General features: G+C 49.4%; 1 protein-coding gene across 1 annotated transcript in view; it reads right to left on the bottom strand.

Annotated features, from left to right (window-relative positions):
- The window catches only part of LOC110512895 (GDNF family receptor alpha-4-like), a 222,093-nt gene that overhangs the window by 26,317 nt on the left and 181,058 nt on the right, over positions 1 to 14,718 (bottom strand). The window contains exon 6 of the mRNA XM_090219340.1: positions 3,606 to 3,715. Within this exon, the coding sequence (XP_090075466.1) occupies positions 3,606 to 3,715 (110 nt within the window). The remainder of the gene's footprint in view (positions 1 to 3,605; positions 3,716 to 14,718) is intronic.

Genomic DNA, 14,718 nt, shown 5'->3' with positions numbered 1-14,718 from the left:
GCATCAACAGCTGTATTCATATCCCTGGGGGCATCTACAGCTGCATTCATATCCCTGGGGGCATCTACAGCTGCATTCATATCCCTGGGGGCATCTACAGCTGCATTCATATCCCTGGGGGCATCAACAGCTGCATTCATATCCCTGGGGGCATCTACAGCTGCATTCATATCCCTGGGGGCATCTACAGCTGCATTCATATCCCTGGGGGCATCAACAGCTGCATTCATATCCCTGGGGGCATCTACAGCTGCATTCATATCCCTGGGGGCATCTACAGCTGCAGTCATATCCCTGGGGGCATCTACAGCTGCATTCATATCCCTGGGGGCATCTACAGCATTTACAAGATCATTAACAACTGTTGTGGTTGACAGAGGATTTTTATAATGTGTTTGTTGTTGTTGACTGTGTTTTGTGTACAGTCGTGACCAAAAGTTTTGAGAATGACACAAATATTAATTTCCACAAAGTTTGCTGCTTCAGTGTCTTTAGATATTTTTGTCAGATGTTACTATGGAATAATGAAGTATAATTACAAGCATTTCATAAGTGTAAAAGGCTTTTATTGACTATTACATGAAGTTGATGCAAAGAGTCAATATTTGCAGTGTTGACTCTTCTTTTTCAAGACCTCTGCAATCTGCCCTGGCATGCTGTCAATTAACTTGTGGGCCACATCCTGATTGATGGAAGCCCATTCTTGTATAATCAATGTTTGGAGTTTGTCAGAATGTGTGGGTTTTTGTTTGTCCACCCACCTCTTGAGGATTGACCACAAGTTCTCAATGGGATTAAGGTCTGGAGAGTTTCCTGGCCATGGACCCAAAATATCGATGTTTTGTTCCCCGAGCCACTTAGTTATCACTTTTGCCTTATGGCAAAGTGCTCCATCATGCTTCCAGTCTGTTATTCAAACTCAATCAGCATGACAGAATGATCTCCAGCCTTGTCCTTATCAACACTCACACCTGTGTTAACGAGAGGATCACTGACATGATGTCAGCTGGTCCTTTTGTGGCAAGGCTGAAATGCAGTGGAAATGCTTTTTGGGGGGATTCAGTTCATTTGCATCTCAAAGAGGAACTGTTCAATTAATTGCAATTCATCTGATCACTCTTCATAATATTATGGAGTACATGCAAATTGCCATCATACAAACTGAGGCAGCAGACTTTGTGAAAATGTATGTTTGTGTCATTCTCAAAACTTTGGCCACGACTGTATATTGTGTATATTTATGTTTGTTGATATTTGTTTTGTTTTATATTTTATGTGTTTTATTAAATTGTACATGTAGGGCTCCTTCATAAAAGAGACACTGGTCTCAACGGTGACTCCCTGATTACATAAAGGTAAATAGAAAATGAATTAGGCTATTGTATCACCAAGACTTATTATAAATCATTTATACTGTACATACCTCTTCTTTGGGATAGGGGGCAGCATTTTCACTTTTGGATGAAAAGCATGCCCAGAGTAAACTGCCTCCTACTCTGTCCCAGATGCTAATATATGCATATTACTAATAGTATTGGATAGAAAACACTCTGAAGTTTCTAAAACTGTTTGAATGATGTCTGTGAGTATAACAGAACTCATATGGCAGGCAGAAACCTGAGAAAAAATCCAAACAGGATGTGGGAAATCTGAGGTTTGTAGTTTTTGAACTCAGTCCCTATCGAATACACAGTGGGATATGGGTCATGTTGCACTTCCTAAGGCTTCCACTAGATGTCAACCGTCTTTAGAATGTTGTTTCAGGCTTCTACTATAAAGGATGGGAGCTATTTGAGTCAGTGGTCTGGCAGAGTGAATTGGGTTTGTGACGCGCTGTCACAAGCCCAAGCTCTCGTTCCATTGCTTTTCTACAGACAATGTAATTCTCCGGTTGGAACATTATTGAACATTTATGATAAAAACATCCTGAAGATTGATTCTATACTTAGTTTGACAAGTTTCTACGACCTGTGATTTAAATGTTGACTTTTCGTCCGACGTTCGGACGCGTTATTTGTAACTTATTTTGTACATAATGTTTCTGCCACCGTATCTTAGGGCAAAAAATAGCTTCTGGATATCAGGACAGCGATCACTCACCTCGGATTAGACAAAGAGCTTCTGGATATCAGGACAGCGATCACTCACCTCGGATTAGACAAAGAGCTTCTGGATATCAGGACAGCGATCACTCACCTCGGATTAGACAAAGAGCTTCTGGATATCAGGACAGCGATCACTCACCTCGGATTAGACAAAGAGCTTCTGGATATCAGGACAGCGATCACTCACCTCGGATTAGACAAAGAGCTTCTGGATATCAGGACAGCGATCACTCACCTCGGATTAGACAAAGAGCTTCTGGATATCAGGACAGCGATCACTCACCTCGGATTAGACAAAGAGCTTCTGGATATCAGGACAGCGATCACTCACCTCGGATCAGACAAATATTTTTTCTTAAAAAATATTCTTCAGACAGCCGACAAGGTCGAAATCCCCGTCATTGGCAAGAGAAAGAGACACAGATATAGAGGACACAGGGTGGGGTGCCTCGTGAGAAAGAGACACAGGTATAGAGGACACAGGGTGGGGTGCCTCGTGAGAAAGAGACACGGGTATAGAGGACACCGGGCGGGGTGCCTCGTGAGAAAGAGACACGGGTATAGAGGACACAGGGCGGGGTGCCTCGTGAGAAAGAGACACGGGTATAGAGGACACAGGGCGGGGTGCCTCGTGAGAAAGAGACACGGGTATAGAGGACACAGGGCGCGGTGCCTCGTAAGGATCCGCCGACAGGGAAATCTGCCCTTACCATCAATATTGCTTGCCAACGTACAATCATTGACAATAAATTAGATGAAGTACGAAGTGCCCCACCCCAATGGTGCCCCATGAGGCCAGTGTGCTAGGACTACTTTACCCATGAAGCCAGTGTGTTAGGACTACTTTACCCATGAGGCCAGTGTGTTAGGTCTACTTTACCCATGAGGCCAGTGTGCTAGGACTACTTTACCCATGAGGCCAGTGTGTTAGGACTACTTTACCCATGAGGCCAGAGTGTAAGGACTACTTTACCCATGAGGCCAGTGTGTTAGGTCTACTTTACCCATGAGGCCAGTGTGCTAGGACTACTTTACCCATGAGGACAGTGTGTTAGGTCTACTTTACCCATGAGGACAGTGTGTTATGTCTACTTTACCCATGAGGCCAGTGTGTTAGGACTACTTTACCCATGAGGCCAGTGTGTTAGGTCTACTTTACCCAAGAGGCCAGTGTGCTAGGACTACTTTACCCATGAGGCCAGTGTGTTAGGACTACTTTACCCATGAGGCCAGTGTGTTAGGTCTACTTTACCCATGAAGCCAGTGTGTTAGGACTACTTTACCCATGAGGCCAGTGTGCTAGGACTACTTTACCCATGAGGACAGTGTGTTAGGTCTACTTTACCCATGAGGACAGTGTGCTAGGACTACTTTACCCATGAGACCAGAGTGTTAGGACTACTTTACCCATGAGGCCAGTGTGCTAGGACTACTTTACCCATGAAGCCAGTGTGTTAGGACTACTTTACCCATTAAGCCAGTGTGCTAGGACTACTTTACCCATGAGGCCAGTGTAGGACAGGAGGCAGGCTGCGTAGTTGTCCTGTTTGCAGCCGCTGGCAAAGTGTTCTGAGGGCTGACAGTCGTACTGGAACTGGGCCCAGCGGGACCTGGGTGGGGGACACAAGACAACAACCATCATTCTCTATCTCCCCTTCCTCCCCTGTCTCCTCTGTCCTCTGTCCATCCCCTGTCTCCTTTCCCTCCCCTGTCTCCTCTTCCTCCTCTGACTGCCAGTCTGACAGGAGTAAGTTAAAAGCCTAAGGGACTGAGACTGGGTATCTACTGGGCTGATGTATGGAACAGTACTGAGATGAGCCATAGCAAGGATCATTTGTTGATTTAGAATTTGGCCTCACTGCTATTATCATGACAGAAACGCATTGAATAACATATTCATCTCTAAACAGATGGACATAGTGTGTAGCTGTTACATGCGCCTCTGGGAAGAGGGAACGCAACTCCCTGCTACAACACAACTTCACGTGGAGGGAATGTAGGTGGAGGTAAAGAGGTATGTGACTGTAGGTGGAGGTAGAGAGGTATGGGACTGTAGGTGGAGGTAAAGAGGAATGTGACTGTAGGTGGAGGTAAAGAGGTATGGGACTGTAGGTGGAGGTAAAGAGGTATGTGACTGTAGGTGGAGGTAAAGAGGTATGGGACTGTAGGTGGAGGTAAAGAGGTATGTGACTGTAGGTGGAGGTATAGAGGTATGGGACTGTAGGTGGAGGTAAAGAGGTATGTGACTGTAGGTGGAGGTAAAGAGGTATGTGACTGTAGGTGGAGGTAAAGAGGTATGTGACTGTAGGTGGAGGTAAAGAGGTATGTGACTGTAGGTGGAGGTAAAGAGGTATGGGACTGTAGGTGGAGGTAAAGAGGTATGTGACTGTAGGTGGAGGTAAAGAGGTATGTGACTGTAGGTGGAGGTAAGTGACTGTAGGTGGAGGTAAAGAGGTTTGGGACTGTAGGTGGAGGTAAAGAGGTATGTGACTGTAGGTGGAGGTAAAGAGGTATGTGACTGTAGGTGGAGGTAAGTGACTGTAGGTGGAGGTAAAGAGGTTTGGGACTGTAGGTGGAGGTAAAGAGGTATGTGACTGTAGGTGGAGGTAGAGAGGTATGTGACTGTAGGTGGAGGTATATAGGTATGTGACTGTAGGTGGAGGTAAAGAGGTATGTGACTGTAGGTGGAGGTATGTGACTGTAGGTGGAGGTAAAGAGGTATGTGACTGTAGGTGGAGGTATAGAGGTATGAGACTGTAGGTGGAGGTATAGAGGTATGAGACTGTAGGTGGAGGTATAGAGGTATGAGACTGTAGGTGGAGGTATAGAGGTATGAGACTGTAGGTGGAGGTATAGAGGTATGAGACTGTAGGTGGAGGTAAAGAGGTATGAGACTGTAGGTGGAGGTATAGAGGTATGAGACTGTAGGTGGAGGTATAGAGGTATGAGACTGTAGGTGGAGGTAAAGAGGTATGAGACTGTAGGTGGAGGTATAGATGTATGTGACTGTAGGTGGAGGTATGTGACTGTAGGTGGAGGTAAAGAGGTATGTGACTGTAGGTGGAGGTATGGGACTGTAGGTGGAGGTAAAGAGGTATGTGACTGTAGGTGGAGGTAAAGAGGTATGTGACTGTAGGTGGAGGTATAGAGGTATGTGACTGTAGGTGGAGGTATAGAGGTATGAGACTGTAGGTGGAGGTAAAGAGGTATGTGACTGTAGGTGGAGGTAAAGAGGTATGGGACTGTAGGTGGAGGTAAAGAGGTATGTGACTGTAGGTGGAGGTATAGAGGTATGGGACTGTAGGTGGAGGTAAAGAGGTATGTGACTGTAGGTGGAGGTAAAGATGTATGTGACTGTAGGTGGAGGTAAAGAGGTATGTGACTGTAGGTGGAGGTAAAGAGGTATGTGACTGTAGGTGGAGGTAAAGAGGTATGGGACTGTAGGTGGAGGTAAAGAGGTATGTGACTGTAGGTGGAGGTATAGAGGTATGGGACTGTAGGTGGAGGTAAAGAGGTATGTGACTGTATGTGGAGGTAAAGAGGTATGTGACTGTAGGTGGAGGTAAAGAGGTATGTGACTGTAGGTGGAGGTAAAGAGGTATGTGACTGTAGGTGGAGGTAAGTGACTGTAGGTGGAGGTAAAGAGGTTTGGGACTGTAGGTGGAGGTAAAGAGGTATGTGACTGTAGGTGGAGGTAGAGAGGTATGTGACTGTAGGTGGAGGTATATAGGTATGTGACTGTAGGTGGAGGTAAAGAGGTATGTGACTGTAGGTGGAGGTATGTGACTGTAGGTGGAGGTAAAGAGGTATGTGACTGTAGGTGGAGGTATAGAGGTATGAGACTGTAGGTGGAGGTATAGAGGTATGAGACTGTAGGTGGAGGTATAGAGGTATGAGACTGTAGGTGGAGGTATAGAGGTATGAGACTGTAGGTGGAGGTATAGAGGTATGAGACTGTAGGTGGAGGTAAAGAGGTATGAGACTGTAGGTGGAGGTATAGAGGTATGAGACTGTAGGTGGAGGTATAGAGGTATGAGACTGTAGGTGGAGGTAAAGAGGTATGAGACTGTAGGTGGAGGTATAGATGTATGTGACTGTAGGTGGAGGTATGTGACTGTAGGTGGAGGTAAAGAGGTATGTGACTGTAGGTGGAGGTATGGGACTGTAGGTGGAGGTAAAGAGGTATGTGACTGTAGGTGGAGGTAAAGAGGTATGTGACTGTAGGTGGAGGTATAGAGGTATGTGACTGTAGGTGGAGGTATAGAGGTATGAGACTGTAGGTGGAGGTAAAGAGGTATGTGACTGTAGGTGGAGGTAAAGAGGTATGGGACTGTAGGTGGAGGTAAAGAGGTATGTGACTGTAGGTGGAGGTATAGAGGTATGGGACTGTAGGTGGAGGTAAAGAGGTATGTGACTGTAGGTGGAGGTAAAGATGTATGTGACTGTAGGTGGAGGTAAAGAGGTATGTGACTGTAGGTGGAGGTAAAGAGGTATGTGACTGTAGGTGGAGGTAAAGAGGTATGGGACTGTAGGTGGAGGTAAAGAGGTATGTGACTGTAGGTGGAGGTATAGAGGTATGGGACTGTAGGTGGAGGTAAAGAGGTATGTGACTGTAGGTGGAGGTAAAGAGGTATGTGACTGTAGGTGGAGGTAAAGAGGTATGTGACTGTAGGTGGAGGTAAAGAGGTATGTGACTGTAGGTGGAGGTATAGAGGTATGTGACTGTAGGTGGAGGTATAGAGGTATGTGACTGTAGGTGGAGGTATAGAGGTATGAGACTGTAGGTGGAGGTATAGAGGTATGAGACTGTAGGTGGAGGTAAAGAGGTATGAGACTGTAGGTGGAGGTATAGAGGTATGGGACTGTAGGGGGAGGTAAAGAGGTATGTGACTGTAGGTGGAGGTATGTGACTGTAGGTGGAGGTATGTGACTGTAGGTGGAGGTATGTGACTGTAGGTGGAGGTATGTGACTGTAGGTGGAGGTATGTGACTGTAGGTGGAGGTAAAGAGGTATGTGACTGTAGGTGGAGGTAAAGAGGTATGTGACTGTAGGTGGAGGTATGTGACTGTAGGTGGAGGTATGTGACTGTAGGTGGAGGTATGTGACTGTAGGTGGAGGTATGTGACTGTAGGTGGAGGTATGTGACTGTAGGTGGAGGTATGTGACTGTAGGTGGAGGTAAAGAGGTATGTGACTGTAGGTGGAGGTATGTGACTGTAGGTGGAGGTAAAGAGGTATGTGACTGTAGGTGGAGGTATGGGACTGTAGGTGGAGGTTAAGAGGTATGTGACTGTAGGTGGAGGTAAAGAGGTATGTGACTGTAGGTGGAGGTAAAGAGGTATGTGACTGTAGGTGGAGGTATGGGACTGTAGGTGGAGGTAAAGAGGTATGTGACTGTAGGTGGAGGTATAGAGGTATGAGACTGTAGGTGGAGGTATAGAGGTATGAGACTGTAGGTGGAGGTAAAGAGGTATGTGACTGTAGGTGGAGGTATAGAGGTATGTGACTGTAGGTCTGAGTAAAGATGACAAAAGGCAGAGAATTTACCGTTTACAGGGAATTTATTCCATCACACGTACATTTTTGGGAAAAGGGGCTCGACGGAACCAAAGAAAAGAAAGTAAATATCAAAGCCCCCTCTCCTACCTGACCTGCCTACCCACTACTAACCCTCTCCTACCTGACCTGCCTACCCACTACTAACCCTCTCCTACCTGACCTGCCTACCCACTACTAACCCTCTCCTACCTGACCTGCCTACCCACTACTAACCCTCTCCTACCTGACCTGCCTACCCACTACTAACCCTCTCCTACCTGACCTGCCTACCCACTACTAACCCTCTCCTACCTGACCTGCCTACCCACTACTAACCCTCTCCTACCTGACCTGCCTACCCACTACTAACCCTCTCCTACCTGACCTGCCTACCCACTACTAACCCTCTCCTACCTTACCTGCCTACCCACTACTAACCCTCTCCTACCTGACCTGCCTACCCACTACTAACCCTCTCCTACCTGACCTGCCTACCCACTACTAACCCTCTCCTACCTGACCTGCCTACCCACTACTAACCCTCTCCTACCTGACCTGCCTACCCACTACTAACCCTCTCCTACCTGACCTGCCTACCCACTACTAACCCTCTCCTACCTGACCTGCCTACCCACTACTAACCCTCTCCTACCTGACCTGCCTACCCACTACTAACCCTCTCCTACCTGACCTGCCTACCCACTACTAACCCTCTCCTACCTGACCTGCCTACCCACTACTAACCCTCTCCTACCTGACCTGCCTACCCACTACTAACCCTCTCCTACCTGACCTGCCTACCCACTACTAACCCTCTGCTACCTGACCTGCCTACCCACTACTAACCCTCTCCTACCTTATCTGCCTACCCACTACTAACCCTCTCCTACCTTACCTGCCTACCCACTACTTACCTAACTAGCACCACCTGGTGCCCTAACCAAAATACAGGGGGTGGTCTGCCCAGGTCTTATCTAGTGTGCCTAGACAGTGAATATACTACGGGTATATGTATGCCCGCAGGCCTCTTGCCTAAGCACTCCCTAGGTGCCTTCCCCTTCCCCCCTGGGAACAAATGAAACGGGATAATCCAAACGCAATTAAACAATTTCAAGAATCAAAAACACAGTTCTATTGTTCACAAATACCTCAGATCAGCAGCTACAAAAAATACACAACAAAACCTGTCTCTCAGCCACAACCAAGACATATCAAGCATCAGCCTCATTTCCCTTTTCTGAGCAACAGAACACTGGTTCATATAGCTGACGAGAGGGCGGGGTCAGCTCCAATCATCAATGGGGCTGACCAATCAGCTGCTTAGAGGAATCCAGGAAGCCACCCTGAAACACACACGTACAAAATACACAAACCATAACAGAAACTGGGGAACAGAACAGTAGCTGTTATGACTCTGTAGGCAGCAGTTGGCAGATCAGCGGTGTCGACCTCAGACGAGTCCCGTGACGCCTGCCGGGGTTCGTGAGAGTCTCATCTTTACATAGAGGGGTCATCTTAGTTTCTAACCATTCAGACTCTGAAGACGTTTTCGTGAGAAATCCAATTTTCGGGATGGCTCATGGTCTGACAAACACAGCTGTAGCTCTTTCATCTTCCCCCGCATATTGAGATGCAGCCCTACCATTTTCTAATCCAGATTGAGATGCAGCCCTACCATCTTCTACCATCTTCTATCCCATATTGAGATGCAGCCCTACCATCTTCTAATCCATATTGAGACACAGCCCTACCATCTTCTACCCCAGATTGAGATGCAGCCCTACCATCTTCTACCCCAGATTGAGACGCAGCCCTACCATTTTCTACCTCAGATTGAGACACAACCCTACCATCTTCTACCCCAGATTGAGACGCAGCCCTACCATCTTCTACCCCAGATTGAGACGCAGCCCTACCATCTTCTACCCCACATTGAGATGCAGCCCTACCATTTTCTACCCCAGGTTGAGATGCAGCCCTTCCAGCCCCACCATCTTCCCCTGCAGATTGAGACGCAGCCCTACCATTTTTTACCCCAGGTTGAGATGCAGCCCTACCATTTTCCCCTGCAGATTGAGATGCAGCCCTTCCAGCCCTACCATCTTCCCCTGCATATTGAGATGCAGCCCTCCCATCTACCCCAGATTGAGACACAGCCCTACCATCTTCTTTCCAGATTGAGATGCAGCCTACCATCTTCCACCTGCAGATTGAGACGCAGCCCTACCATCTTCCCCCAGATTGAGATGCAGCCCTAACAGCCCTACCATCTTCCCCTGCAGTTTGAGATGCAGCCCTACCATCTTCCCCTGCAAATTGAGACACAGCCCTACCACCCCTACCATCTTCACCTGCAGATTGAGACACAGCCCTAGCAACCCTACCATCTTCTATTCAGATTGAGACACAGCCCTACCAGCCCTACCATCTTCTACTCAGATTGAGACACAGCCCTTCCAGCCCTACCATCTTCTTTCAGATTGAGATGCAGCCCTATCATTTCCACTGCAGATTGAGACACAGCCCTACCATCTTCCACCCCAGATTGAGACGCAGCAATACCATCTTCCTACCAGATTGAGACGCAGCCCTACCATCTTCTACTCCAGATTGAGATGCAGCCCTACCATCTTCTACCCCAGATTGAGACACAGCCCTACCATCTTCCCCTGCAGATTGAGATGCAGCCCTACCATCTTCCCCTGCAGATTGAAACACAGCCCTACTACCCTAACGTCTTCCCCTGCAGATTGAGACACAGCCCTACCATCTTCCCCTGCAGATTGAGACACAGCCCTACCATCTTCCCCTGCAGATTGAGATGCAGCCCTTCCAGCCCTACCATCTTCTACTCCAGATTGAGGCACAGCCCTACCATCTTCTACTCCAGATTGAGATGCAGCCCTACCATCTTCTATCCCAGATTGAGACACAGCCCTACCATCTTCTACTCCATATTGAGACACAGCCCTACCATCTTCTAATCCAGATTGAGACACAGCCCTACCATCTTCCCCTGCAGATTGAGACACAGCCCTACCAGCCCTACCATCTTCCCCTGCAGATTGAGACACAGCCCTACCAGCCCTACCATCCTCCTCTGCAGATTGAGACACAGCCGTACCACCCTACCATCTTCCCCTGCAGATTGAGACACAGCCCTACCACCCCTACCATCTTCCCCTGCAGATTGAGACACAGCCCTACCACCCTACCATCTTCCCCTGCAGATTGAGACACAGCCCTACCACCCCTACCATCTTCCCCTGCAGATTGAGACACAGCCCTACCAGCCCAACCATCTTCCCCTGCAGATTGAGACACAGCCCTACCAGCCCAACCATCTTCCCCTGCAGATTGAGACACAGCCCTACCAGCCCTACCATCTTCCTCTGCAGATTGAGACACAGCCCTACCAGCTTCCACTGCAGATTGAGACACAGCCCTACCATCTTCCCCTGCAGATTGAGACACAGCCCTACCATCTTCCCCTGCAGATTGAGACACAGCCCAACCATCCTCCCCTGCAGATTGAGACACAGCCCTACCAGCCCAACCATCTTCCCCTGCAGATTGAGACACAGCCCTACCAGCCCTACCATCTTCCCCTGCAGATTGAGACACAGCCATACCATCTTCGCCTGCAGATTGAGACACAGCCCTACCAGCCCTAAAATCTTCCCCTGCAGATTGAGAAGCAGCCATACCATCTTCGCCTGCAGATTGAGACACAGCCCTACCACCCAACCATCTTCCCCTGCAGATTGAGACACAGCCCTACCAGCCCTACCATCTTCCCCTGCAGATTGAGACACAGCCCTACCAGCCCTACCATCTTCCCCTGCCGATTGAGAAGCAGCCCTACCAGCCCAACCATCTTCCCCTGCAGATTGAGACACAGCCCTACCACCCTACCATCTTCGCCTGCAGATTGAGACACAGCCCATGCAAAAATACGAATATTTCTACCTTAAATTGAAAGATTTTTTAATGGGGATTTTTTGCTAATTACATTTCTTGGGGCTCGGACATCGACTCTAGGTCATATTTTCCAACTGGAGTAAGATTGGCGACCTGCACACTGAGGGGCCCAGGGCCTTTGGTCCCTTCATCCCTCTAACCCAGGGACTTTGGTCCATTCATCCCTCTAACCCAGGGACTTTGGTCCATTCATCCCTCTAACCGCGGGCTTTTAGTCCATTCATCCCTCTAGAACAGGGCCGTTGGTCCCTTCATCCCTCTAGAACAGGGCCGTTGGTCCCTTCATCCCTCTAGAACAGGGCCGTTGGTCCCTTCATACCTATAGAACAGGGCCTTTGGTCCCTTCATCCCTCTAACACAGGGCCTTTGGTCCCTTCATCCCTCTAACCCAGGGCCTTTGGTCCCTTCATCCCTCTAGAACAGGGCCGTTGGTCCCTTCATCCCTCTAGAACAGGGCCATTGGTCCCTTCATCCCTCTAGAACAGGGCCTTTGGTCCCTTCATCCCTCTAACCCAGGGCCTTTGGTCCCTTCATCCCTCTAGAACAGGGCCTTTGGTCCCTTCATCCCTCTAGAACAGGGCCTTTGGTTCCTTCATCCCTCTAGAACAGGGCCTTTGGTCCCTTCATCCCTCTAGAACAGGGCCTTTGGTCCCTTCATCCCTCTAACCCAGGGCCTTTGGTACCTTCATCCCTCTAGAACAGGGCCTTTGGTCCCTTCATCCCTCTAGAACTGGGCCTTTGGTCCCTTCATCCCTCTAGAAAAGGGCTTTTTGTCCATTCATTCCTCTAACCCATGGCCTTTGGTTCCTTCATCCCTCTAGAACAGGGCCTTTGGTCCCTACATCCCTCTAGAACAGCGCCTTTGGTCCCTTCATCCCTCTAGAACAGGGCCTTAGGTCCATTCATCCCTCTAGAACAGGGCCTTTGGTCCCTTCATCCCTCTAACCCAGAGCCTTTGGTCCCTTCATCCCTCTAACCCAGAGCCTTTGGTCCCTTCATCCCTCTAACCCAGGGCATTTGGTCCCTTCATCCCTCTAGAACAGGGCCTTTGGTCCCTTCATCCCTCTAACCCAGGGCCTTTGGTCCCTTCATCCCTCTAACCCAGGGCCTTTGGTCCCTTCATCCCTCTAGAACAGGGCCGTTGGTCCCTTCATCCATCTAGAACAGGGCCATTGGTCCCTTCATCCCTCTAGAACAGGGCCTTTGGTCCCTTCATCCCTCTAACCCAGGGCCTTTGGTCCCTTCATCCCTCTAGAACAGGGCCTTTGGTCCCTTCATCCCTCTAACCCAGGGCCTTTGGTCCCTTCATCCCTCTAGAACAGGGCCTTTGGTCCCTTCATCCCTCTAGAACAGGGCCTTTGGTTCCTTCATCCCTCTAGAACAGGGCCTTTGGTCCCTTCATCCCTCTAGAACAGGGCCGTTGGTCCCTTCATACCTATAGAACAGGGCCTTTGGTCCCTTCATCCCTCTAACACAGGGCCTTTGGTCCCTTCATCCCTCTAACCCAGGGCCTTTGGTCCCTTCATCCCTCTAGAACAGGGCCGTTGGTCCCTTCATCCCTCTAGAACAGGGCCATTGGTCCCTTCATCCCTCTAGAACAGGGCCTTTGGTCCCTTCATCCCTCTAACCCAGGGCCTTTGGTCCCTTCATCCCTCTAGAACAGGGCCTTTGGTCCCTTCATCCCTCTAACCCAGGGCCTTTGGTCCCTTCATCCCTCTAGAACAGGGCCTTTGGTCCCTTCATCCCTCTAGAACAGGGCCTTTGGTTCCTTCATCCCTCTAGAACAGGGCCTTTGGTCCCTTCATCCCTCTAGAACAGGGCCTTTGGTCCCTTCATCCCTCTAACCCAGGGCCTTTGGTACCTTCATCCCTCTAGAACAGGGCCTTTGGTCCCTTCATCCCTCTAGAACTGGGCCTTTGGTCCCTTCATCCCTCTAGAAAAGGGCTTTTTGTCCATTCATTCCTCTAACCCATGGCCTTTGGTTCCTTCATCCCTCTAGAACAGGGCCTTTGGTCCCTACATCCCTCTAGAACAGCGCCTTTGGTCCCTTCATCCCTCTAGAACAGGGCCTTAGGTCCATTCATCCCTCTAGAACAGGGCCTTTGGTCCCTTCATCCCTCTAACCCAGAGCCTTTGGTCCCTTCATCCCTCTAACCCAGAGCCTTTGGTCCCTTCATCCCTCTAACCCAGGGCATTTGGTCCCTTCATCCCTCTAGAACAGGGCCTTTGGTCCCTTCATCCCAATAACCCAGGGCCTTTGGTCCCTTCATCCCTCTAACCCAGGGCCTTTGGTCCCTTCATCCCTCTAGAACAGGGCCGTTGGTCCCTTCATCCATCTAGAACAGGGCCATTGGTCCCTTCATCCCTCTAGAACAGGGCCTTTGGTCCCTTCATCCCTCTAACCCAGGGCCTTTGGTCCCTTCATCCCTCTAGAACAGGGCCTTTGGTCCCTTCATCCCTCTAACCCAGGGCCTTTGGTCCCTTCATCCCTCTAGAACAGGGCCTTTGGTCCCTTCATCCCTCTAGAACAGGGCCTTTGGTTCCTTCATCCCTCTAGAACAGGGCCTTTGGTCCCTTCATCCCTCTAGAACAGGGCCTTTGGTCCCTTCATCCCTCTAACCCAGGGCCTTTGGTCCCTTCATCCCTCTAGAACAGGGCCTTTGGTCCCTTCATCCCTCTAGAACAGGGCCTTTGGTCCCTTCATCCCTCTAGAAAAGGGCTTTTTGTCCATTCATTCCTCTAACCCATGGCCTTTGGTTCCTTCATCCTTCTAGAACAGGGCCTTTGGTCCCTTCATCCCTCTAACCCAGGGACTTTGGTCCATTCATCCCTCTAACCCAGGGACTTTGGTCCATTCATCCCTCTAACCGTGGGCTTTTAGTCCATTCATCCCTCTAGAACAGGGCCGTTGGTCCCTTCATCTCTCTAGAACAGGGCCATTGGTCCCTTCATCCCTCTAGAACAGGGCCTTTGGTCCCTTCATCCCTCTAACCCAGGGCCTTTGGTCCCTTCATCCCTCTAGAACAGGGCCTTTGGTCCCTTCATCCCTCTAACCCAGGGCCTTTGGTCCCTTCATCCCTCTAGAACAGGGCCT

This window comes from Oncorhynchus mykiss, chromosome 25, assembly GCF_057628025.1.
Source record: "Oncorhynchus mykiss isolate SJ-2025 chromosome 25, ASM5762802v1, whole genome shotgun sequence".
NCBI classification, from domain to species: Eukaryota; Metazoa; Chordata; class Actinopteri; order Salmoniformes; family Salmonidae; genus Oncorhynchus; species Oncorhynchus mykiss.
The sequence above is the reverse complement of the archived record's forward strand: the minus strand, read 5'-3'. Positions and strand labels throughout refer to the sequence as shown.